This window comes from Salvia splendens, chromosome 1 (assembly GCF_004379255.2).
Source record: "Salvia splendens isolate huo1 chromosome 1, SspV2, whole genome shotgun sequence".
In the NCBI taxonomy this organism is placed as follows: Eukaryota; Viridiplantae; Streptophyta; class Magnoliopsida; order Lamiales; family Lamiaceae; genus Salvia; species Salvia splendens.
Genome location: NC_056032.1, coordinates 7843420 through 7870360, shown reverse-complemented (window position 1 = coordinate 7870360; position 26941 = coordinate 7843420). Strand labels below are relative to the sequence as shown.

Below are 26941 nucleotides of genomic sequence, written 5' to 3'. Positions count from 1 at the left end.
AAGCAGCCAAAAACTTTCAAATGAGAATATGAAGGTTGTTTATTGTATAGGATATGGAAAGTTGTCTCTGTTCTACCCCATAACACCACTCCTTTCCATATCCTATACAATAAACAACCTTCATATTCTCATTTGAAAGTTTTTGGCTGCTTGTGTTATGCCTCAACCCTTAATAGGGACAGAGACAAGTTTTCACCAAGAGCTTCAAAGTGTATATTTTTGGGTATCCATCTGGATATAAAGGGTACAAACTTCTTGAGATTGACAGCATGCGAGAGATTATCACTCGCAATGTTGTTTTCCATGAGAACATATTTCCATACTCTCACCTCACTGTATCAAATTTTCCTAACTCTCCAAACTTAGCCTCACAAAATATTTCAGCCGCACAAAATAAAGATCCTTCTTCATCAAATAATCCCTTCACATCTTCTTCAGAAAATCATCAGCAACCACCTTCTTCCATCACTACCAAAGCTGGCAGAATAACAACACCACCAGCTCATCTAACTGATTACCTATGTAACTCAGTTTCTTCAACTACTCCATACCCAATTTCATCTTACTTCACCTTATCAAAACTATCCCCAACATACCTTCGATATGTCATTCTGATGACTGCAGTATTTGAGCCAGCCAACTACTCCCAGGCAGCTCCAATTCCAGAATGACATATAGCTATTCAAGATTAGTTGAATGCTCTTAAAAAGACAGACACTTGGTACATCACAGCTCTTCCACCTGGGAAAGAACCCATTGATTGTAAATGGGTTTTCAAAGTGAAATTTCATGCTGATGGAACAGTAGAAAGATATAAGGCAAGACTAGTTGCCAAAGGTTATACACAATTGGAAGGTGTAGATTTTCTGGACACATTTTCCTCTGTAGCTAAACTCACTACTGTGAAGTTTATGCTACCACTAGCAGCTATAAATGATTGGGAACTCTGCCATCTTGATATAAACAATGCTTTTCTGTATGGAGAATTAGAAGAGGAGATTTACATGAATATACATCCTGGGATGTCTGTTGAGGGGGTCGAATGTGAACCAGGGACCAAACTTGTTTGTAGACTTAAGAAATCTTTATATGGTCTCAAACAAGCTTCAAGACAATGGTACTTAAAGCTATCTGAAGTTTTGAGTGGATTTGAGCTTCAACAGTCAGCCTCAGACCATTCATTCTTCTTTAAGAAAGATAGTGCAGGATTCTTTGGCATAGTAATCTATGTAGATGATATCTTGGTAGCCACAAATGACAGAAAGAAGATTGAAAGTTTCAAGGAATTCTTGGCTCAGCATTTTAAGTTCAAAGACTTAGGCACTCCTAAATATTTTCTGGGATTAGAAATTGCTAGAAGCAAAGATGGCATTCTTCTATCTCAGAGAAAATATGCTATGGATTTATTGAGAGATGCTGGTTTGTTAGGCTGCAAGCCATCTTCACTCCCTATGGATCCCTCAAAGCAACTGGGACAAGATGCAGGAGAAGTAATGAAAGAGTCTTCAAAATATAGAAGATTAATTGGGAGACTTCTATATTGTTGCATCACAAGACCAGATATAACATTTGCTGTTCATAAACTTAGTCAATATGTTTCTAAACATTGTGAAGAACATTGGATAGCAGCTGAGAAAACACTGAGATATGTGAAAGGGACACCAGGACATGGATTGTTTCACTCCAGAAAATCAGAGCCTTCCTTAAGCATATTATCATATGCTGATTGGGCAGCTTGCCCAGACACTAGAAGATCAATGACAGGATATTGTTTGTTTCTGGGAACTTCTTTGATATCATGGAGAGCTAAGAAACAGCATATTATATCAAGATCCTCAGCACAGTGTTGTTAAAATCGCGCCCCGAGCGCGCTTGGGTCGCGGGTCGCAAGGGTCGAGACCGACGTCACCCCATTGTGGATGGGTGGGACGAGATTCAGGGGTTGGGGCGGCTGGGGCGAGGAAGAAGAAGATCGTCGGTTTCACTGACGGAAACAGCGCCGACCAATATCCTGCTAGGTTCCCCGTTAAGTGAGCCTGTGTTTGTGAGAGAATTGAGATAGAAAATACAGATAAAGATTGAAGAAGAAAGAGAAATGAAGTAGTTTTAGTGGGAAATGTGAAGACTTACAAAAAGTAAATGTGGAAGGTGTCAAATCACATATAGACAGAGCTAGCACCTACAACCTAATCAAACATATTTTCGTATCTTATTCTATTCAATAATATTGTTCACCATTTATAATTTGTATTTTTACTTACTTCTAGTTATTCTACTGAATAAAAGTACTCCATTTTATTTATAAATCCATTTTTTATTAACACAACTATATAAATGTTGTTTTCCCCTTTAATTAAATAATCAATTATTTAGGTATAATAAATTAAAGTTGAATAATTTATTTATTTATTCAATTTAAGATTGTATTTTTGTAATTACAATAGTGATTTGTGATTTTTTTAATTAATTCTATTTCTAAGAATAGAAAGTTAGAAATGTAGTATGTAGTAACTTGTGATTTACAATTTATAATTACTTTTAAAATGGAGATTTATTGAATTTTTGTTCATTATCTAGCATTTTATAAAAATTGTAAATACATTATTTATACAAATGAATAACAATAATAATAATAATAATAATAATAATAAAATTCAGTTATTTAGTCATGTTATCTTGTTTAAAAACTTATATTTTCCGTCTAATCTTTTTTTTTTTTAATATGGAATAATGATGTATGTAGATTTATTTGATGTGATAAACATTCAAGCAACAAACTTATAAAAGAGACACAAATATAATCATCATTCGGCTATTCTGGCGCCCCGATTCGTGGGTCTCTCGCCCCATCGCCCCGCGACCCGGGGTCCCCCCTCATCGCCCCGGGGCGCCCCGCGACCCTAACAACACTGCTATCAACCATGGTATGACTCCAATCTGCAGATGCATAAAATGAAATGTTAGAAGCCTCGTTCTTAATCAATCAAAACAGAGATCCCGACTGCTGTAACTTTTTCGAAGCTAAATTCAAGAACTCCACATCTCAGTAAACTTAGAACCAAAACCTTGGTGCTTTTCTTAAAATCAACTAAGAATTTTTAGTGTACTTTGAAAAGTCTTATAACATCAAATTGGTGTGGGCTGTAAAAAAAAGAAAAAGGGGGGAGGGTTCCATTACCACAACACTGTCTTTCAAAGAATTTCCTGCTCTCCAAGAAAGCAACCTTCCTGTAAAAGCAAGCCGACTGTATGAAGCCCCAATTAAGAATTTGGAGTATAAGTAATAAGGCATAAATCTTGCAGCAACTATCAGAATCCCATGTGCAACATCCAAGGGTGCACTAGTTGATCAGATAAGGCATAAATCTTGGAGTATAAGAATCAAGGGGTTGAATATCTTTGATACTACAAAACCAATACTATATGGGGGAGAAGCACTACCAAAAGGGTGCACTAGTTGATCAGATATTGTGGCTACGGGTATCTTCCAGAACCATAAAATCAGCACAAAATAAGAATGAAATGAATAAAAGAGCATGACTAAAAATGGTGCATCTAGGCCAGAAATGGTGCTTGCCATCTCAAGGTTACTCCATTTAAACATAAGAACAAGATAGCTTGAAAAAGTTCGTAGGCTTGACACAAGGTAGCAGCAGAATGAAGAGATGATGCTCATACTTTCTTCCAATGATAATATTAGATATACATCATACAAAAATGGCGAGAGCTGATAATATGATTTAGATCGCCTACCACCAACCACATAATACAGGCGGAACCATGTCAAAGAAGGCCGTGAAGACGAAGAATATGATGACCTTTCCCCAATTATGAACTAGGAAAGATGAAATTATATATACCAACTCTCCTTGTTCAGCAGAATATAAAATAATCATAGTGCTTCAACAATTATGAAACAAAAACTAACAGCTGGTGAAGTCAAATAATTCAGTGATTGACTGAGTAAATTTGAGAATGCAAAGGATCCCCAATCGATAAGCAAGCTGGCACGTTATTACACACATATCTCAATCTGGAAAATGTAAGATATCATAATTCACAAGGCATTTAACTATTGAAAGACTGCAAACGAGTTAATCTCCGATTTCAGAAAAACATTTCCTAGAAAAGAAAACTTGAACTGAAATTATATCCGTACATTTTGCAAGTTCCTTCTCCTTTGCAGCTGCCGTTCTTCTTAGTTTTGCAGCTTGAGCAAATGTTGAAGGCCTGAAAACAATGACAGCATTACGAGTATCCATACCCAATACAAACAGAAACTTCAAATGAAAGCAGCCCAAACTGTTAAATTGTTCGTTTCTGATTGATTGATCTAACTTAAACACTTCACTGTCACCATGTTTGATTGGTTTCCTAGACATACTTATATGCAAGATATTGTAATCGTACGATACTTTTCAAAATGAATAAACAATATGATTGTCCAAATCCAATTAGAACTCTCTCCACAACCAACCTATGGAATAATAATACATTATATTCCTACCTTCAGTAAATCATTTCATTTAATTCAAAGTCTTTTGAGCCCAAGAAGAGAATGCACTTTTACTAATAAATAATTTAATGATCATCTTGGTTCTAAAAAATGATCGTGTATATTAACAATCCAAATAATATACTGCTTCCTCGGAAAATAAGAGAATTTCAACAAGTTAACAGTCTTACTTCCCCTGAAAAATTATTAACTTGCATTAATCAAAGCTGAAATCATAAAAACAAGATAAACCTAGATATCCATTTACCAGAAATCAAGCATACAATCGGCCATATAAAAAACTTTTTTGTTATTAATCACAATCACAACCAAACACAAACTTATAATCACAAATTTATATACATATATATGCAGAGTCGCACTTACTGCGACAAAGTACTGGCCTCCTTCAATAGCTGCTTGATTTCTCGTCACAATTTAGCATCCAAGTTTTGGCCTGATCCTTTCTGTATGAGCCAAAAATACATGTTAAAACGATACCGAAATTATCTATATTTTCACATCACACATTAGATCATAGTGGACGCGGCTATAGCCGCGAGGGTGGGCGGTCAGAGGGCGGATTATAGTGGCGAGGTTGTCCGCCCCGGGGGCGGACGTGGCGGACAGGGTGGGCGGACGGGCGATCGCCGGGTGCGGGGCGAGGACGCGGCGGGGGACATAGCCGTGCCTATAGGCGCGGCGACTATAGTGCGGACATCCGCCGCGGCGCATGCGGTCGCGATTTTAATTTTTTTTTTCCTCTATAAATACCACTCCCCATCACCTATTTTTCACCATTTTCACAAAATCCATCCACTCACTATCTACACAACCACTCTCTAAAAAATGCACCGAGGAGACGACGAATCACCCGACTATCAGGAATCGGGATATGGCAGCAATCCATCAAACCCCTCGGCATATCCTTCGCAGCCATCGGGTTTTGGCGGATATGCTTCTTAGCCGTCGGGCTTTGGCGGATATGCGCCTCTGTCCCAGCATTGGAGTTGGAATTAATCTCCTCTACCGTGGGCATCGAGTCCACCCCTTCCTCCATCTCAGTTGTGGAGGTCTTCTCCAACTCCGCCACTTTTACAGCGGAATCTGAGTCGTTCCGCATTTGGAGATTACAGACCCAACCTAGACGCGCTTCACCAGCCGCGTCCGGGTTCCCCTTTCCAAGCCAGCCAATCTCCGTTCACCGAAGCAGATCAAGACGCATTTGATACTATGATGGGTCTGCTCAGTTCTGGCATCCCAGATACGCCGGCAGCAAGGGTGGAAACGCCCGTTCCGACCTGAGGAGGTAGCGGCAGTCGGGGCGGAGGCGGCAGTCGTTGCACCGGCCACGTCGGTGGGCGCACGGGCAGCGGGGCCGGCATTCCGAGTGGCGAGGGCAGTGGCACTGGCGGTAGCGGTGGCTCTGGTTCTGGGTCCAACCGGGGCAAGCCATACACCAAAGACGAGAGCATTTCCGTGGCGAAGGCTTGGGATGCTATCACTTCGGACCCCGTGGTGGGCACAGATCAGGCCGAGGGGAGCTTTTGGAGGCGCGTCATGTTTGCATATGAGGTGTTCAAACCCGACGGCGCCGAGAGGCGCGACCCAGAACAGCTCCGGAAAAAGTGGGGTAGGATTCTCCATGCGACCAAGCGGTTCGCGTCCATATACGAGAACAACCTTCACCACGCTGAGAGTGGCCGCAGCGCAGTAGATGTTAAGAACCTGTCTGAGGGCCAATACCACACGGAGGGCTGGCCGAAGTTCACCTTGTGGGAAGAGTATCTTATCCTCGCGGATTGTCCGAAATTCAGGTCGATCGTGGCGCACGAGGTGGGAACAGCTCCTGGGCCAAAGCGCACAAGGCACAACCTTGCCGGCGACTACAGCAGTGGAAGCGGCTCGCAAGAGTTCCAGCAGTCCGACGAACAAGTCGAAGAGCCAGCTGATACTCACACTAGGCGACGACGGCCCATGGGACAACAGGCCTCTATCCGCAGCGCCAGAGGGGGTAGAAGTGCCTTCCGCCTATCGGCCGGCGCGTCTGGATCGCGCATCCACCAGTCTGCCCCAATCCCACAGCCCACGGTGCAACCCCACGAGGTATTGGTCAATACCATAGACGTGCAGTTGATGCAACAACTGCAAGACGTACGCAGGTCATACGCAGGGGAAACTGACCCGTACGTCAGGAACGTCTACAAGAGGCTCATTACTCGGATTGAGAGTCGACTGGGGTTGGTTGATAATGCGTCTGGGGATACCGCGGCCGGCAACAGCGAGAGAGGAGGAGGAGAAGGAGAAGAAGAGGAAGACGAGGAAGCCGACTCCGACACCGAGTAGACGGTGGCAGAGTTTTGTAGTTGTATTTTATTTTAATTATTCGTTGTATAATTTTACCGGTTTGCAATACAATGAATATTCGGCCATAATTACCTCGTTTTCTAGTTATTTACACTGCGATTATTTAAATTACATTTGATTGAAACTAAAAATATTTTAAAATGAAAATTGATTATAAAATTTGGGGGCTATTGGAGGTGTCCACTATAGTGCCGGAAATAGAATTTTGGGGCTGTGGACAACAAAATTGGGGCTATGGACAAAAACTGGGGCGGGGCTATTGGGTGTGTCCGCCTTATAGTGGACACCCTTACGAAATGCCATTAATACAATCGATAACGTCCCGAAATTGGAAATCAAAGTCAATAATTCCCCCAAAATAGAAAAAGAAGAAACCTTGTTTTTTTGGGATTCGATGTACTTAGATATGAAGTGGAAAGCAAATACTATGAAAATTGGAAAATCAAAATGTATTGTTTAGGATTAATTAGTGTGTTTAGCCTTTAGTTTTCGGCCTATATAAGGCATCTCATTGTATTTTTGTAGTCACCATTTTGTTAAAAAATGTAGTCCATAAGAGTATCCACTATAAAGCGGACACCCCCCATAGCCTCGCCCCATTTTTTGTCCATAGCCCCAGTTTTGTTGTCCATAGTCCCAAAAAAAATTTTCCGCCACTATAGTGGACACATCCAATAGCCCCCAAATTTTATAATCAATTTTCATTTTATAATGTTTCAAGTAATTATGAATAAATTTATCGGGCTATACGTAATTAGAAGAAGACGACTATACGAATTAAAATTAAAGTTAAAATTATAATTAAAATTAATTTTAATTTTAAAATTACTTTAAAATTTAAAATTAAATTAAAAAAAATTGAAAATCGTCAACCGGCGCGGCGGACAGTGCCGCCACTATAGGCGCCGCGCCTATCGCCGCGTCCGCCCCGGAGGAGCCGCTTCCTCACCCCGTAGTCGGCTGAAGCCCGTCCGCCGCCTACCGCCCCCATTTCGGTGTCCGCCCCGTGGGCGGACACCAACTCCACTATAACCGCCCCCGCTTCCGCCCCCAACCGCGGCTATCCATAGTGGATACCCTAATAAAAACCCTCTCTTTTGTTCTCTCTATTTTCAAGCTCTTCTTCTACAATTTTTTCTTTCATTCTCCTTCAATGGAGATTCATCCTTCATCTCATTCTCTATTTTTCACATGGTATCAGAGCGCAAATCGCTGCGCATATATCGCCTCTGATTACCCCTATCCTATTTTTCTCTTTTGAATCTTCATAGTTGGGAAAATCTTCCACTAACTTTTTCACTCACATTTAATTATAAAACTAAAATACAAAAGTAAATCTATATACCACTAGCTATTTCAACTCATAATTTTTAAACCTCATGTCGAAAACATGAGACTCCTTATCGTGGGGATGGAGGGACTAGTAATTTATTTGGTTGAACAGCTATACCAATGTGGCCTTGAAGAGCTAAACTCATTTATAAAAGAGTCGACTAATTACCACAAAGAATTATCACTGTTTGTTATTCTGCATACTTTCGCAAGTAATAATCAAATTTCTTTGAAGTATTTCATCGAACAGGTTTTGTGTATGATCAATTGAAGTTGAAGTAGCTGGATTTGTTACTTTCAAAATGGCAAAATTAGCATCATTTTTTGGATGAAGGAAGTATTGTAGATGGAATTATCAATTTATAATTGATTTCAAGTGATTATAATTATTATTTTAGACAAATACATCGAACCTATAAACTGTTCGATAAAATGCGTCAAAGAAATGTGAGTGATTTTATGAAATGACAATGTCCAACACGGATACACTAGAAAACTGTTCGATAAAAGGCGTCAAAGAGATGTGAGTGATTTTATGAAAAACTGACAATGTCCAACACGGATACACTAGAAAACTATTCGATAAAATGCGTCAAAGAGATGTGAGTGATTTTATGAAATATACACTAGAAAACTGTTCGATAAAATGCGTCAAAGAGATATTCTTAACAATTAAGGGTTTCTTGTAAAAATATTATAAATAAATAGCTCTATAATCCAAAATATTGCTGGCTTAATATATACTCCACGTCCATCATCTTCTCCTCGGTCAAGGTCAGGAGCTCATGGATGATTCCGACCGCACGCTTCTCGTACCTCTCGACTCCTCCGCACGTGCGAACACGAACACGGACGCTTTCCGTCCTTTCATAAGGCTTTAGGTAGGAAAGGCGTTGCCAGTTCTTCAGCTTCTCCTTAAACCCAGCAACTATCTTAAACCCTGTTGGGAAACTAAAAGCATCTCCAGTGGGTGGATGACCCACTCGGACATCCACTAGGACTTCCCAAAAACACCTCATGCCACGTCACTAGGACTTCCCATCCCACTGCCACGTCACTAGGACATCCCTTTCACAATCCGCCCTTCCCACTAAGACTTCCCGCAATAAAAAAATCACAAATTTACAAATATACGTAACGGAATTATAATTTTGACACGGAATATGGGAAAATTGCAAATGCTTCATTAAAAAAAATTACATAAAAAAAAGAAAAAAATTACATAATAAAAAGAAAAAATTAACATTTCATAAGTATGTTGGACGTCCGATCCGGGAAAAATTAACATTTCATAAGTATACGGGAAAACGAGCCGTATATATAGAGTTTTTTAAAAAAAAATTAATACAGGACGTCCGACCCGGACGTCCGACCCACACCACAATGGCGGACGTCCGCCCGCCCGTCGCCCGCACGTCCGAGGACATCCGATGTCCTTACGGGACGTCCGTATCCTACATTCCACGCCACAATGGCGGACGTCCCGGTCGCCCGTCGCGGATGTCCGACCGGACGTCCGCCATTGGAGATGCTCTAATGGAGAATGAGTACTTCGTCTCGAATTCGCTCAGCCTTCTCTCTCTGTATTCTCTCTCCCTCCATTAATTAATTCACTAATTCCCCACACCAAACCCACACTCATGCACAACAGCCCTACGAGGGTTTCCACGCACTCGCCCACACCACCGGCTGCTCCCTCCACGAAAGGAATATTCCGGCGGCATCCCCTCTCTGCCCCATCGTCCACCCCTCCTTATACCTCCTCAGCAGCGACCTCACATCGTCGTTCACCTCCTCATTAAACGACCACCCCCCTCCATGCATGCGCTGGCACCACCTCGCCGCCGCGTCCCGCCTCTCCACCGACTCATGCGGCGGGCACGCTACCAGGTCCACCACCACCCTCCCCGCCGCCCTCTCCAGCATCAGCCGCTCGTTGCTCGCGCGAGGGAAGCTCTTCTCCAGCTCCTCGAAGTAAACCCTAAACCACCTCAGGTGGCGTTTTGTGAAACACGCCAATCCCACTGGCGTGTATAACTTGGAGAATTTTTGGCCTTTTTTTCCACAACGGAAGGCAACATTCAGTATAGACTCGCCGACCGAATTGGCGTTTTTTGAAACACGTCAGTGGGATTGGGGTTTTTTGTTAAACACGCCAGTGGGATTCGCGTTTTTCAACGTACATGCAATACGACGACACATACGGTTCTTAATTGTAAAACGCCAATACGGTTGGCGTTTTCACTTAAAAACACGCCAACGAGGGTGACGTTTTTCCCATTTATGGAATAGATAACAAAATTGGTACATTTACGTTATTTTAAAGACAAACTAGCCTAGAAACCCGATTTTCCCCTTCATAGTTAGGGTTTGTTCTTAGAATTCAGTTTTTTTTTCATCGGTGATAATCTGTCATTGTTCTTCCGCAAGTCTCTGGAGATTTCGTCTATTACTTCTCACCGGATTCCGTCTCCTCACCGCCGATGTGCTCCAGATCAGTGATTTCTCTATCTTTTGATCTCAATTGAGTTTTTAATTTTTCTTTCAATTCCGATTGTAATCGGTTCTATCTGCTTCAAATCTCTATGTTTGGTGTAGTATGTTGATGTATGGAGTTGTATGCTCCGTTTTTTTTTCAATCCTTTGTTCATTGGATTTGTATGATCCAAGTTTGTATCTCTCCGATTGTATTCGGTTGAGTGTTTTTCATTTTGAGAATACGTTTTTCTCAAATTTGTTGTTGAATCTGAATATGTTTTCTGATTTGTCTCTAATTTTCCGATTATATGTCGGATGTTTGTTTTGTTGTTCACCGATTGTTCGGTATTTCCGATTGTATGTCGGATGTTTGTTTTGTTGTTCACCGATTGTTCGGTATTTCCGATTGTATGTCGGATGTTTGTTTTGTTGTTCACCGATTGTTCGGTATTTCCGATTGTATGTCGGATGTTTGTTTTGTTGTTCACCGATTGTTCGGTTGGATTTGTATGTTGGATTGTTCGGTTTGTGAATGTTTGGGTGAGGAGGAAAGGCTATTTGGTGTTGGTGTGTGTGTTGTTGAATTGGAAATCCTTGTGGAGTGGATTTGGTGGATGGATGCTTTGTTCACAAACATGGTTGCAACTGCAAGACCTTTGTAGTTGTTGATGGTCTTGCGTTGGGTGGGGGATTGGAAGTTAATGTTGGTGATTGCAACAATTGGTGAATTTTGGTTGCAAGATTGGAGTTGCATAATCAAATTTGTTGTTGAGCCTTGATTGTTGAAGCCTGGCCATCTGCCTTGGTCCTCTCTCTGTCTGGCTTTCGGATGAAGGAGGTTGAGCTCTCTCAGCTGAAATATGAAATATGTTTTTGGCTTTGAGACTGATCTTGCGTTGAAGAAACTGATGAGCAGTCTCTGGAATCTTCTGCTTGCTTTTCTGCAAACATGGCCTGGGATAAAAGACGAGTTAGCTGACATCATTCAGCCCCAAGATTTGAAGGAGCTTTGTTCAGTGCTTGTTGTATATTCAGGAGAGGCTTGCCCGAACTCTGAGGAACAGCTACCCCTGCCCTTTCCATCTCAGCCTCTGTTTGACAAGGCTTTGATAAATGTTGGTGGTGATCTTGCGAAGCTTGAGCCTGGTCGTGTTTTCTACTGAAATCGATGCTCGTCTTGCATATGTTTTACTCAAGATGGTTTTTCTCTTGACTTGGAGTTAGAATAAGTTTTATTTAGATCTTTTCCTTTTGTATTGATTTTTTGGTCAAGATGGTTGCATTTGATATGCTTCCATCTTGAGGGAGGCTGTGAAAATTGGAAAATCGAAATGTATTGTTTAGGATTAATTAGTTTGTTTAGCCTTTAGTTTTCAGCCTATATAAGGCATCTCATTGTATTTTTGTAGTCACCATTTTGTTAAAAAATGTAGTTCATAATAAAATCCCCCTCTTTCGTTCTCTCTGTTTTCAAGCTCTTCTTCTACAATTTTTTCTTTCATTCTCCTTCAATGGAGATTCATCCTTCATCTCCTTCTCCATTTTTCACAAATACAAGGATGAAAATCACTGGAGCTGCAATTGATTTCCGTTGCTCCGTTTGAATATCTTCCATTTCTTCGCTTTTCTTTTTCTGGCTGTGTTACCTCTTGTTTTTTTTTCTTCTAATTTTGTGGGAAACAATTTCCGTTTTCCCAGAGAATGAAGAGAAGCCTTAAACGACGTCGTGGGTTGTCAATTTTATCGACGAACCTTACATATATTTACTAGTATTAAATTCTGTTTATTTTACTACACGTATTCGGATTATAAAAGATTTAATCATCAAAAACGATCAATATTGAAGCAAAAATATTTTCCTCCATTTTTTGTTGCGAAATCTTGACATAACTTGTCACTTTAAGTACCAAACTTTTGTGCCATGTAACTTTCGGAGGCCGAAAAATAGACGCAGAATATTTTAGAGATAAACTAAATAACGTGGAGTTTAATTAAATATTTCGTATAGCTTAGAACATCTTTTATAAAATTATGTGTATAGTTTAAACTTTTAATTGATATTTACCCTAATGACTTGGGTGCAAAATTATAGTAGTATTAAAATACCTATGCAAATTGTCTAACCTTTTTGGGTAACTACTACTAAATATTTTTAAAAAAACTACAACTCTATTCCTCATGTGATGTCCATTTCAAGAGCTTATCCATACTTATTTCACTAGAATTAAATTATTACCTCATTTTATTATTGCAAATATAAGTAACAATATAGCAACACTCCAAGAATGATTACCATGGGAAAATGATGTATCAAGCTAATTCAGTTTCTGCACACAAAACAGTCTCAGCTCCCTAAGATAACAGAGAAGTTATGCCAACAAGAGAGAGAAAACCAGCTTGTAACAGACAGACAGTAGAGAGTAGGCCGAGAAGGAGGTGCATCAAGATTGAGCAGTAGCATCGACTGCTGCAGCATTCTGCGCTTCCAAGAGCTTCATCTGGCGCTCTGCGTGTTCCCTCTCGCAAGCATCAATCCCCATGATTATGTCGAGCATGGTACCTGTCGTGCCAAAGAACACGAGGGGTGCCAGAGATTTCCGTTTGATTCCAACTGGGATCGCAATCAGAGCACCCGCCACTGAGAAAATCCATGTCCCCAAAGCACTGACAAACACAAAATGTTGCAAACATATCAAAATCATTACACATCAAACCAACACATATAACAGAAAATATCATTCAGCAAGAGAAATCACAATCTTCTTCCACCCAAAGATCGTTAGATGCAGAATTATAGATTCAATTTACCCATTACAACTCTGCTTAACCAACAACCAACAGATTCTAATACAATATTGTTGCTATAAACAAGCTTCTCACTTCACAACATGCCATATCCATCTCATTCTAGTAGTTAGAAGTTTACATAACCTATCAGAATCAAGACTTCTTCAGAAACCTACCACAAAATAATCATCATCCACAAGCTCTTAAGATTCCCAATCCGAACAGTCATGAGCTGCAAGTGTGTAACCAAGCCACATCACATCTTTCTCAATTGATATCAAACATAGGCCTCACCCTCGTTCAATACCTCAAGTCCTCATGTTTGCTTCTTTGCACAATTCACCGAGGACTAAAAAATAATTATAAATATGTAGTTCAGCTAATGGTTTGCTTTTCCTGTTCAATACAAGCTCAAAGTCCCATCTTTCCATATCCAATCTAATCAACGAGAGGAAGAGCCGATACCCCCATCGATACAAATTATTGATGGTAACAATCCTTCACCAGATTTAATCAATGTGTCAGGCAAAGCAACTCAATCAAGCTTCAACCAAGTACCATCAATCAACCGCCATCCAAGAATCATCAATCATATCCATCACAGCACCAATCATAAAAAAAAATTCTAGTTTTCACAAATTCATCATGCCCTAAGTCAAATCCATAGAGCTACTGCATCAAATAGAGGTTCTAAACAAGTTCCTGATGCATCAATATCCTCAATTTCCTTCTTAAGTGACAAAACCTAACCTCATTTCTACTGTCACTCAAAACAACAAACAGCCACATAATCAAGAATTCCAAGATTTACAGAAGCGAAAAGAGAGATAAGAAAAGATGCATACTTTGAAACAGTGCATTCCTCTAATTTCTTCTCCTCCACTTTACCGGCCATCTTCAATGATTATCAATCACCTTCTTCACGCCCAAAACTCCAATCTGATCAGCACAGGAAATTTCCTTTTTTTACATCAATATATTTCTAGGTAATTTAATTTAGATTAGGCTTTGAATGAGAGGGGATTTCTCACTCTTCATTGGGCTCTTAGTTCATCTATGGGCTTGAGTTCAGCCCAGGACTTGAAATTTGGGCTCAATAATAAAGAGTAAAGAGATAGAGAGGAAGAGAGAGGAAGATGAGGGGAGTTGGGGGTCCGTTATTGTGCATCAGCGATCTGCTAAGCGACGTCGGCGAAGAAAGCTCCGGCGGCCCCCACGATCACGCCTCGCCGCCTGACGCCGCCGACGTTTCTAAAATCCCGGCGTCTGAAATTCCCAAGCTATTCCAGGTATTCTCTTACGTCCACCAATTCCTTGAGCCTGCATTTCCGTCTGGATCCGTGAATTGTTTGGTTTGAAGAAAGTTTCTAGAAACATCCAGCGTCTATTTCGATTTTGGAACTGTACAGTTTTGAATTGAAGGAATTGAATTTCAGATTCATTGCTCAATTGAAGACCAAACAAGCTTTAATTATGAATATGATCAGACAAAATGATGAAACCAAATTGGTTAATGAAAACTGTTAGGATTTGCTTTGCCTAAATTCGACAATAAAAGTGGCAAACGAAAGAGAAAAACGAAAAATAAAGAACACCCAAATTTACGTGGTTCACCAAATATTGGCTACGTCCACGGGCAAAACTAGAGATCCTCGCTATTTCAGAATAGTACAACACTCAAGATAAAACTACCACAATCACTATATATAACGTTGTGCACGTTAGTGTGTGGAATGATTTGTGTGTGTTGGGATGATCTTAGAATGCTACCATGCATTCTATTTATAGGCAAGAGTGCCCACAAATTTTGACATAAATTGCCTACTAAATTTGACAAACAAGAAGTTTGTCATTAATATCCACCGCCTTAAGCCATTCAATTTGACTAACAATCTCCCACTTGAAGACTTGATGAAATCATGTCTTCACACAGTCTCTCTAGTTCTGCCATCCATGTCAGCTTACGTTTCTGCAAGACCAAATGAGGATCTACACCATAGGAACTTGTCTGTTGCGATTGGTTTGGTCAGGACATCTGCTAGATTGTCTTTAGTGTGGATTTTCTGCATATTCACTTGTCCGCTTTCTACCACTTCTCGTACAAAGTGATATTGTACATCTATGTGCTTCGTCCGGGAATGAAAGGCTGGATTCCTTGCAATGTGCAAGGCACTCTGACTATCACAATACAACGATATCACTCGTTGCTTGTGCCTGAGTTCCTCCAAAAGCCTCTGTATCCAAATTGCCTCCTTGCAAGCTTGTGTAGCAGCCATGTATTCAGCTTCCGTTGTAGATAATGCTACCACAGTCTGCAACTTGGAAATCCAGCTCACTGCTCCTCCAGCAAGTGTAAATACATATCCTGTTGTGGATTTTCGCTTATCTTGATCTCCTGCAAAGTCTGAATCGACATATCCCCTAACCGTAAAATCAGATCCCCCAAAACATAAAGCTGCATGTGAGGTCCCTTTAATGTACCCCAGAATCCTTTTTACCGTGCTCCAATGTTCTTTGCCAGGATTTGCCATGTATCTGCTGACTACTCCCACTGCTTGTGCAATGTCTGGTCTTGTGCAGATCATGGCATACATTAGACTCCCTACTGCTGATGCATACGGCATTCGAGACATCTCTTCCCTTTCCGCTTCATTGCTAGGACTCATTGTTGCGGATAACTTGAAATTGAAAGGAAGTGGGGTAGAAATTGGCTTACAGTCTTGCATGTTGAAACGTCGCAAGACCTTCTTTAAATATTTCTCCTGTGAAAGCCAAATCTTCCTTTCATTTCTGTCTCGATGGATTTGCATCCCTAGAATCTTGTTTGCTGGTCCCAAATCTTTCATGTCGAACTCCCTAGCTAACTGTGCCTTTAACTCTTGGACTCGATCTTTGTTGGGGCCTGCTACCAACATGTCGTCCACATACAACAGCAAGATAATGAAATCATTATCCCCTTTAAACCTTTTGTAATACGTACAATAGTCTGAACTGAGTCTGTCATACTCCAGGGTTAAAATGAAAGAATCAAATCTCTTGTACCAACATCTCGGCGCCTGTTTGAGACCATACAGAGATTTGTTCAACCTGCAAAACAAGTTCTCCTTGTCTTTTTCAACAAAGCCTTCTGGTTGGAGCATATAAATTTCTTCTTCAAGTTCTCCATGAAGAAATGCAGTTTTAACATCCAGCTGCTCCAAGTGCAAATCAAATGTAGCACACAAGGCCAGTACAACTCTTATAGTTGTAAGTCGAACCACGGGAGAAATATTTCACTGAAATCAATGCCTTCTTTCTGAGCATATCCTTTCACCACCAATCGAGCACGATATCGTTCCACTTGATCATTGTTATTACGCTTGATCTTGTACACCCATCTATTTCCAATAGCTTTTCTTCCAGATGGAAGTGGAACTAGATCCCATGTCTTGTTCTTATGTAGAGCCTTCACCTCCTCTTGCATTGCTGCCGTCCATTTGGATGCTTCTGGACAATTAATTGCCTCCATGAACGTTGATGGTTCATCATCCTCAATTAGAAGACAATATGCAACATTGCTCTCAGTTTCATAGTCTGAGAGCCAAGCAGGTAGTTTTCTCTCACGAGATGGCCTCTGGACTTGAGTTTCTTCAATCTCGTTTGGATCATCATTGCTCGGCTCTGGTGTTTCTGTTGAGAAAACCGGGTAATTTTCTCTCAAATAATGAAATGAACCGATTCAGTAATTTCAGAGTTAACCCAATGGGGTCTACTCGATAAAATTACTTCTCCAAATAAATTCTTTGGAAAGACTGGTGAGGACACTGTCCCTCTTAAATACCAGATTTCTAACAGAATTTATCAGTCGGTGTATTTATCACAATATAAAAACACCCAAAAGAACCGTACAAAACACTACTACCAAACCCGCAAATAATATTGAATACAATACTACTACAGAAAATAAACCCAGAAATAAATGCGGAACAAAATAGATAATAAAGAAAGAACACACCCGGAACTTTGATAACGGAGTTCGGCCAAATTGCCTACGTCTCCGAGCACCCTCTGCAGAGCCCACTTATATATTTAAATGGAGAAGAGTACAATTTGGGATGTTTTACAAATGAGGGGGGAGTTCCTTTTATAAGGCAACTTACCCCCCCAACTATTAACTCCCACCGATGTGGGAATGAAATTTGTCAAATTTCAACAAATCTCCACCTTGACAAAATTTCAAATTCCACCGAACACAAATCTTCTCCCCCAAAACAAACGACTCGCGGTGCTTTCATATTGGCGCAGTTAAGCGCCAGCTCCAAATCGCAGAATATTAACCAAGTCCAAACAATGTTCAAACTTGGTTCTCGTTACCACCTTAGTCAACATATCTGCAGGATTCTCCAAAGTCGGAACCTTTCTGATGACAATTTCCTCTTCTTCGAGAATTTCCCGCATAAAATGATAGCGAACATCAATGTGCTTCGTCCTTGCATGAAAGACCTGATTCTTTGCTAAATGAATAGCACTCTGGCTGTTAGAATATACTTCAAGTTGTTTCTGACCAACACCCAATTCTTTCAGCAACCCGTGAAGCCAAATCGCCTCCTTCACAGCTTCAGTAATGGCCATGTACTCTGCCTCTGTCGTAGACAAAGCTACCGTTGACTGCAAGGTAGACTTCCAACTAATTGGCGCATTCGCTAAAGTGAACAAATAGCCCGTAGTAGATCTTCGCTTATCCAAATCACCAGCATAGTGGGAATCACAATATCCAACTGCAAAATGACCAAGTGATTTATCCTGCTCAAACAACAAACCAATATCTACAGTATCTTTGATATACCGCAGGATCCATTTCACAGCTTGCCAATGACCCTTTCCTGGATCATGCATGTATCTGCTCACAGTACCAACGGCCTGTGAAATGTCTGATCTTGTACACACCATTGCATACATCAAGCTTCCAACTGCGTTAGCATAGGGAACCTTCGCCATATATTCTCGCTCATCTTCCGTATTTGGAGATAACTGAGAACTAAGTTTCAAATGAGGAGCAAGTGGGGTACTTACAGGTTTGGAATCATCATTTATATCAAAACGCTGTAGTACTTTGGTCAAATACTGCTTCTGTGTCAGCCAAAGCTTGCCTCCCTCTCTATCCCTAGTAATCTCCATACCGAGAATCTTCTTGGCTTCCCCCAAATCCTTCATCTCGAACTCTTTACTCAACTGAGCCTTCAATCTGTCAATTTCAACTTGGCTCTTTGATGCTATCAGCATATCATCAACGTATAAGAGTAGGTAGATGTAGGAACCATCTTGAAGTCTGCGCAAATACACACAGTGGTCGTATTTGCTTCTTGTGTACATCTGATCCTTCATAAACTTGTCAAACCGTTTGTACCACTGTCTTGAAGACTGCTTCAATCCGTACAACGATTTGTTCAACTTGCAAACCCAATTTTCTTTACCAGCAACCTTGAATCCCTCCGGTTGGGTCATATAGATTTCCTCCTTCAGATCACCGTGTAAAAACGCGGTCTTCACATCAAGTTGAGCTAGCTCCAAATTCAACTGCGCTACCAAAGCCAACAAAATTCTAATGGAGGAATGTTTAACAACAGGAGAAAATACCTCATTGTAATCAATTCCCTCCTTCTGGGCGTAGCCTTTAGCTACCAATCTTGCTTTGTAGCGAACATCATTTCTGTCAGGAAATCCCTCTTTCTTTGCAAAAACCCATTTACATCCAATTGTCTTCCTGCCTTCCGGCAATGGCATCAGCTTCCATGTCTTGTTCTTCTGAAGAGATTGCATCTCTTCTTCCAAAGCACCTTTCCAACCGTCGCTTTCTGAACTTTCAATAGCTTTCGAAAAGATACATGGAACATCATCAACAACTGGAAGCGCATATGCTACCATATCCGCAAATCGAGCAGGTTTCTTATTTTCCCGCCTCGTTCGCCTGACTGCAATTGGCTCTGATTGCTGCGAAGGTTCTTGGGGTGGAACCTCTTCATCATCTGACTCTTCTTCTTCCATAGGAGAGTCATTTGTGGTGTTCGTAGTTGGGATCACAACTGCTTCTTCGAACTCCACCTGCTTCGGTGTATACTCCACCTGCTGCGAAGTATCACTACTATTTGGATTTACCTTATTCAACATGGAAGATTCATCAAAGGTAACATCCCTACTTACAATCGTCTTCTTAGACTCCAAACACCATAACCGATATCCTTTAACACCAGCACTGAAACCCATAAACAAAGCCTTCTTTGCACGTGGATCCAATTTTGACTCAGTCACATGATAATATGCAATAGAACCAAAAATAAGCAAAGAATCATAATCAGTTGCAGGTTTACCGGACCATACCTCTAAAGGAGTCTTGCCATCAATGGCAGAACATGGCAAACGATTGACAATGTGTTGAGCGTATGTGATGGCCTCAGCCCAAAATTTTCTGTCTAGCCCAGCATTAGACAGCATACAACGAACTTTCTCCACTAGTGTTCGATTCATACGCTCTGACACTCCATTCTGTTGTGGTGTATTTCTCACTGTGAAGTGCCGAACTATGCCACACTCCTGGCATACATCTTGGAAAGGATCACTCTTGTATTCTCCACCGTTGTCTGATCGGAGAACCTTGATCTTCCTCCCCATCTGATTTTCAACTTGAGCTTTCCATTTCAGAAAAATCCCAAGGACTTCATTTTTGCTCTTCATAGTGTACACCCAAACTCTCCTGGAAAAATCATCAACAAAAGTGACAAAATAGTGTCTACCTCCAAGTGACGGAGTCTTGGCAGGTCCCCACACATCTGAGTGCACGTAATCCAGAATTCCCTTCGTATTATGGATTGCAGTGCCAAATTTCACTCTTCGCTGTTTTCCCAGAACACAATGCTCGCAAAACTCTAATTTGCAAGACTTCGTACCTTTCAATAATCCTTGCTTAGCGAGAATTTGCAATGATCTCTCACCAGCATGTCCCAATCGCAAATGCCAAAGCTTCGTCGCCTCTGCATCCTTCTTATTACTCGAAGTTGCAGTTGCTACTGTCCCAACAACTGTACTACCTTGGTAGTAATACAAATTGTTCTTTCTCACGCCTTTCAACATCACCAATGCTCCTGAAGTTGCTTTAAGAATTCCATCTCGCATCATCACAACTAGGCCTTTAGATTCTAAGGCCCCCAATGAGATGAGATTCTTCTTCAACTGGGGCACGTACCGCACATCCTTCAAAATTCTGGTGGATCCATCCTGATTCCGTAGCTTGATTGAGCCTATCCCAGCTGTCTTACATGGACTGTCATTCCTTATGTAAACAAGTCCGCCATTGAGTTCTTCGAAATCAAAGAACCACTCCCTGATGGGACACATATGATAGGTGCAACCTGAATCCAATATCCACTCGTCTGGATGCGATGTTGAAGGTGAAACCGTCAAAGAAAAATCTGACTCCGCATCATTTTTGCATTCAGCAACATTTGCATCTTGCGAAGCCTTTTCTTTCTTCTTCAACTTTGGGCAGTCTTTCTTCCAATGTCCTTTCTCATAACAGAAAGCACACTCATCTTTGGCAACTCGCCTTTTCGATTTGGACCTTCCTCTTCTCTCCTTTGATCGGCCTTGTTGACGACCTCTTGCCACTAATGCTTCATCTGTAACTGCTTTGCCTTTCATTTTATCTGCCTTTCGCAATTCATGACTATACAAAGCAGAACATACAGTATCTAAAGACACATTCTCTTTACCGTGGAGTAATGTGGTCTCCAGATGTTCAAATTCATCAGGTAGAGACGACAACAGCATCAATGCCAGATCCTCATCCTCAAATTTCACATCTAAATTTAGCAGGTCTGCTACTAATTGGTTAAACAAAGTAATGTGTTCATTCATAGTGGTACCTGATCGGTATTCAAATCGGAACAACCTTTTCTTCATAAGGAGCTTATTCTGACCACTCTTCTTCAGAAATTTGTCCTCCAGTGTCTTCCACAATCTATGTGCAGAAGTCTCATTCTTGACAGCATACTTCTGCTCCCTGGATAGACACGACCGAATTGTTCCACAAGCTAACCGATTTATGGTACTCCAATCTTTATCATCTATATCTTCTGGTTTCTTTTCTTCAATGGCAATGTCAAGACCTTGCTGGAAAAGAGAGTCTAGAACCTCCCCCTGCCACATACCAAAATGGCCAGTACCGTCAAATATCTCCACCGTCAATTTCATATTTGACAGTGGAAACCTCGACCACGATGACGAAGAACTAGCCTTGTTTTCTTGATCATTACCCGCCATTACAGACTCAAAATAAAGTATTCAATATTACAGACAAATAGAACCAAGGACGAACCTTGGCTCTGATACCACTTGTTGAGAAAACCGGGTAATTTTCTCTCAAATAATGAAATGAACCGATTCAGTAATTTCAGAGTTAACCCAATGGGGTCTACTCGATAAAATTACTTCTCCAAATAAATTCTTTGGAAAGACTGGTGAGGACACTGTCCCTCTTAAATACCAGATTCCTAACAGAATTTATCAGTCGGTGTATTTATCACAATATAAAAACACCCAAAAGAACCGTACAAAACACTACTACCAAACCCGCAAATAATATTGAATACAATACTACTACAGAAAATAAACCCAGAAATAAATGCGGAACAAAATAGATAATAAAGAAAGAACACACCCGGAACTTTGATAACGGAGTTCGGCCAAATTGCCTACGTCTCCGAGCACCCTCTGCAGAGCCCACTTATATATTTAAATGGAGAAGAGTACAATTTGGGATGTTTTACAAATGAGGGGGGGAGTTCCTTTTATAAGGCAACTTACCCCCCCAACTATTAACTCCCACCGATGTGGGAATTGAAATTTGTCAAATTTCAACAGTTTCTTCAGAGGAATCCTTCTCCTTGTCGATCCAATCCACTTGAATCTCAGCAGATTGTACATTCTCATTTCTCGTGCTATCATTTTCAGCTTCTTGCAACTGATCTTCTGCAAACTTTACATCCCTGCTGATGATCACCTTGTGGTCAGTAGGATCCCACAGGCGATACCCCTTTACTCCATCAGCATACCCCAAGAAAATACATTTTCTAGATCTTGGATCTAGTTTTGTAACTTCTTGGGTGTTGTACATCACATATGCTGGACATCCAAAAGTATGAATGCGTGAATAGTTTGCTGGCTTCCCCGTCCACATCTCCATTGGTGTCTTCAACTCAATAGCTGTTGACGGTGACCGATTTACAACATAGCATGCAGTTTTTACTGCTTCTGCCCAATATGATTTAGACAATCCAGCAGTTCTTAACATGGCTCTTGTTCTATCCAGAAGAGTCCTATTCATTCGCTCCGCTACGCCGTTTTGTTGAGGAGTGTAAGGCACTGAAAATTGCCGTTTGATACCTTCCTCTTTACAAAAGCTAACGAACTCATCACTGGTGTATTCTCCACCATTGTCAGTCCTTAAGCACTTGATTTTCTTTTCGGCTTCCAGTTCTACTTGCGCCTTGAATACTTTGAAGATTGAAAATACGTCTCCCTTTCTCTTGATTGGATACACCCAACATCTCCGGGAGTAATCATCAATAAATGACACAAAGTATTCAGCTCCTCCTAAGGACTTAACCGGCGCTTTCCAGACATCAGAATGGATAAGCTCCAGTATGGATTTACTTCTAGAACTGGAGTTGTTGAACTGCAATCTGTGCTGCTTGCTTGTAACACAATGCTCACAAAAGGGTAAAGAAACCTTTGTGAGATCACGGAGCAACCCTTGCTCAGCGAGAATCTTCAAACCTCGTTCCGTCAAATGACCAAGTTTTCGGTGCCATAGCATCGTTGATTCTTCTGCTTTGCTTGTCACGACCGCTGCTTCTCCATGTTGAAATGTGTCTCCTTTAAGCATGTACAGATTGGATCCAACTTTCTCCGCCTTCATCACCACAAGTACACCTTTGATGACCTTCAAGATCCCATTTTCGATGCGACTCTTGCATCCAAGATCATCCAGTTGTCCCAAAGACAACAAATTTTTCTTGAGTCCTCTAACATGTCGTACATCCTGAATAGTACGTACTGTACCATCAAACATTTTTATTTTGATAGTACCAACTCCAGCAATCTCCAAGGCTTGATCGTTGCCCATGTACACCGATCCTCCCGGAATACATTCATATTTGTGAAACCATTCCCTCCGGGGTGTCATGTGCCATGTTGCTCCCGAGTCTAGGAGCCAGACATCAGAGTACGCCTTTCTGCCCTCTGCTTGGGTTGATACTTCACCGTACAGTACTTCTCCATCATCTGAAGCACTTGCTACACAACTTTGAGCATTTGATTTTTCATGCTCTCCACCCTTCTTCTTGTTCCAACAATCTCTCTTCAAATGACCCTTTTTGCCGCAGCCAAAGCACTTGATATTTTTCAAGTGTCTCGACTTCGATCTACCTTTGTTGTGACTCCCACTGGGGCCACGCTCCATCGATCTCCCCCTCGTTACTGATAAAGCCTCTGCTTGGTGTGAACTCACATGTTGATCTTCTTTGTTTTTGCGTCGGCTTTCTTCTTCAAGAACAGAGGCAGCAACATTGTCGAAGATTAATTGGTCCGCCACAAGGTTGTTTGTGAGGTTGATAACAAGTTGATCGTATGAATCAGGTAGACTCTGAAGCAGGAGCTCTGCGCGTTCAGCTTCTTGGATTGTGTGGCTCAACGTGGTCAGTTGAGAGAACATGGTGTTGAGAGTGTTGATATGGTCAGTCACTGTTGTTGACTCCGCCATTCTCAGGGTATATAATCTCCTTTTCAAGAAGATTTTGTTATGCAGCGACTTTGCCTCGTACAATTTGGTTAATGTGTCCCAAATTTCTTTTGATGTTTTCTTCTCCGCTACACTGGATAATACTCCATCAGCAAGTGCCAAGTGTAGATTGGCAATTGCATTGCCATCCACCTCGTTCCACTTGTCATCCGTCATGTCCGCGGGTTTGACACCAATTGCTGCAAGGCAATTGTCTTTTCTCAAAATTGCCATCATCTTCAATTTCCATAGAGCAAAATTGCTCCCATTGAACTTTTCAATGTCGAATTTGGCCGCCATGGTTTGAATCCACCACCAGAAGGAATTTCCGACTGCTATTTTATTTGAACAAAATTTCCGCTCGCCAATTAATCAAGCTAATCCTGTTGGCACAATAACCACACAAAACAATGATTTGGCGGTATAACCTGCCTTTCAGAAAATTAGCTTAGGAGGTAGCACCTTCCATAAATTATAAAATCAAGGAGGTAGAACCTTCCATAAAATAGGCGGTAGAACCATCCGTAATAAATAGCAATCCTTAACCAATTGCTCTGATACCACTGTTAGGATTTGCTTTGCCTAAATTCGACAATAAAAGTGGCAAACGAAAGAGAAAAACGAAAAATAAAGAACACCCAAATTTACGTGGTTCACCAAATATTGGCTACGTCCACGGGCAAAACTAGAGATCCTCGCTATTTCAGAATAGTACAACACTCAAGATAAAACTACCACAATCACTATATATAACGTTGTGCACGTTAGTGTGTGGAATGATTTGTGTGTGTTGGGATGATCTTAGAATGCTACCAAGCATTCTATTTATAGGCAAGAGTGCCCACAAATTTTGACATAAATTGCCTACTAAATTTGACAAACAAGAAGTTTGTCATTAATATCCACCGCCTTAAGCCATTCAATTTGACTAACAAAAACCTGTATTACTCTTTATTGTGTTACTTAATTATGTTTCTATAAAAAAAAAATCATTTCCATTAGAATTACTTTGCAATTTCTGATCTTTTAGACTCCTATACACACTTGGCAGCTAGGGATTAATTTGTTTTGGTTGAATTTATACAACATAAAACTTAACAACATACTCAAAGTTCCTTGTTGGCTTCCATATGTATTCATCATTATGCGTCTCTATCAAAATTACGTGGAATTAATGCGCTTGAAATTTGATATCTTTGTACTCTCTGAATAATAATCTTGAGAATGCTAATTCCTCAATCTGATTTTCGTATCTACATTGTTACGCTACTAGAAACCATTTGTATGTGGAAATATGAGCTAATATGCCTCAAATTATCAATCCTTGTCTAACATGAAGTTAGCTTAAACATTTGGTTTGGTTGCTATTTTCAGGAAAATTTCAATGAACTGAAAGGGGCACTTGAGGGTGACGATCACTCATGGACTGCTCTAACGCTCAAGGTAAACTGCTCCCCTTTATTGGACCTATGGTCACACGTTACCCGGTTTGTAGGTAATTTGCCATTTGCTTATTGCAGTTCTTGCAAAATTATCAACAGTTAAATGTGATGAAGAAGCTTCAGTGTTATCACGCATCTTGGAGTTCTAGATTAAAAGTTAGCAAAAGGCTAGTTAGCATTAAAGAAACCAGTCTAAAGTTTCTATCGTTTTTTATAGTACGATTTCTTTCAGTCTATTAGTTACTACTCATATTTAGTTGGAACATGAAAGTAATCTATGCTTAACTTTTTTGGACGAGTCACACATAATACCATTTCTGATCATTCAGTTGAAAACTATATAGTTCGATTGTTGCTTATGATCGCTAGATAAATGTCCTTTGCTTATTGCAATTTTCGCAAAATTACCAGCAGTTAAACGTTATGAAGAAGCTTGATTGTTGTTATCACACATCTCTGAGCTCTATATAAAAAGAAAGCTAAAGGCCAGTTAACATTAAAGAAACCAGTCGTCTTATCATTTTTTGTATGGTTTCTACCAGTTGATCACTTATGAAGTTAGAACATGAGAGTAATCTATGCTTCACTGTTTTGGACGGAGCCACACATTTCACAATTCGGATGTTGTTTATGTAGTTCTTGCTCTAGTTTTAGCATAGTATATGATAAATTTGCTAAATAATCATGCATTTTCACTGCAATATATATAGCTGTGTGCTGCGCTGGAAACTGCAAACAAGTTGGTTGATTCTACCGATTCCCATGTCGCCTCCTTGTCGGAAAAGGTTGAGGAGCTGGAATGAATTGTCACTCGGAGAGATTCTGCCATAGCAGAAGCCAAAGCTATCCAAGATTCTCCTACAGTATGAGAAGCAGCTTCGGCTAAGGGTAAGGATTTAGCTTTAGGGATGGATGATCATAGCCTATTTGTGTGTTAATGTTCATGATGAAATCAAAGGGCTATTTACATAAATCACATCTGATTATATCTCTTGGTTTTGAGCAGATTTGTGATGCTACGGATGGTGGTGTAGTGTAACATCCTATTCCTACCTTTGTTCATCTCATTTTAAAAACAAAGAAAGAAAGAAAGATAGTGTAACATCCTACCTTTGTTCATCTCATTGTTGCTTGTATGAACAGTCGTCTTTTCATGCGACAACCAAATCAAAATCAAAATCAAAATCAAAATCAAATTAAGGGAAACATTTTAAAACTTATATAGGC

General features: G+C 40.6%; 1 protein-coding gene across 2 annotated transcripts; it reads left to right on the top strand.

Moving 5' to 3' along the window:
- The first annotated feature begins 14595 nt into the window (after nucleotides 1-14595).
- LOC121811266 lies at nucleotides 14596-26833 on the top strand. Of its 2 annotated transcripts, XR_006052517.1 has the most exons (4): nucleotides 14596-14748; nucleotides 25647-25715; nucleotides 26425-26602; nucleotides 26721-26833. XR_006052517.1 is itself a non-coding variant. In XM_042212096.1 (3 exons), the coding sequence occupies exons 1-3, from the start codon at nucleotides 14596-14598 to the stop codon at nucleotides 26515-26517; spliced, it is 315 nt and encodes a 104-aa protein (XP_042068030.1). In that variant the 3' UTR covers nucleotides 26518-26833. The 2 variants fall into 2 exon arrangements, 1 of the variants encoding a protein (XP_042068030.1); XM_042212096.1 differs by having other exon boundaries at nucleotides 26425-26833.
- The last annotated feature ends 108 nt before the right edge of the window (nucleotides 26834-26941 follow it).

Coding starts and splice junctions, on each gene's coding strand:
- LOC121811266 (XM_042212096.1), top strand. CDS start 14,596: ATGAGGGGAGTTGGGGGTCCGTTATTGTGCATCAGCGATCTGCTAAGC. Junction 14,749..25,646: donor AAATTCCCAAGCTATTCCAG/GTATTCTCTTAC, acceptor TGCTATTTTCAG/GAAAATTTCAATGAACTGAA. Junction 25,716..26,424: donor GGACTGCTCTAACGCTCAAG/GTAAACTGCTCC, acceptor CAATATATATAG/CTGTGTGCTGCGCTGGAAAC.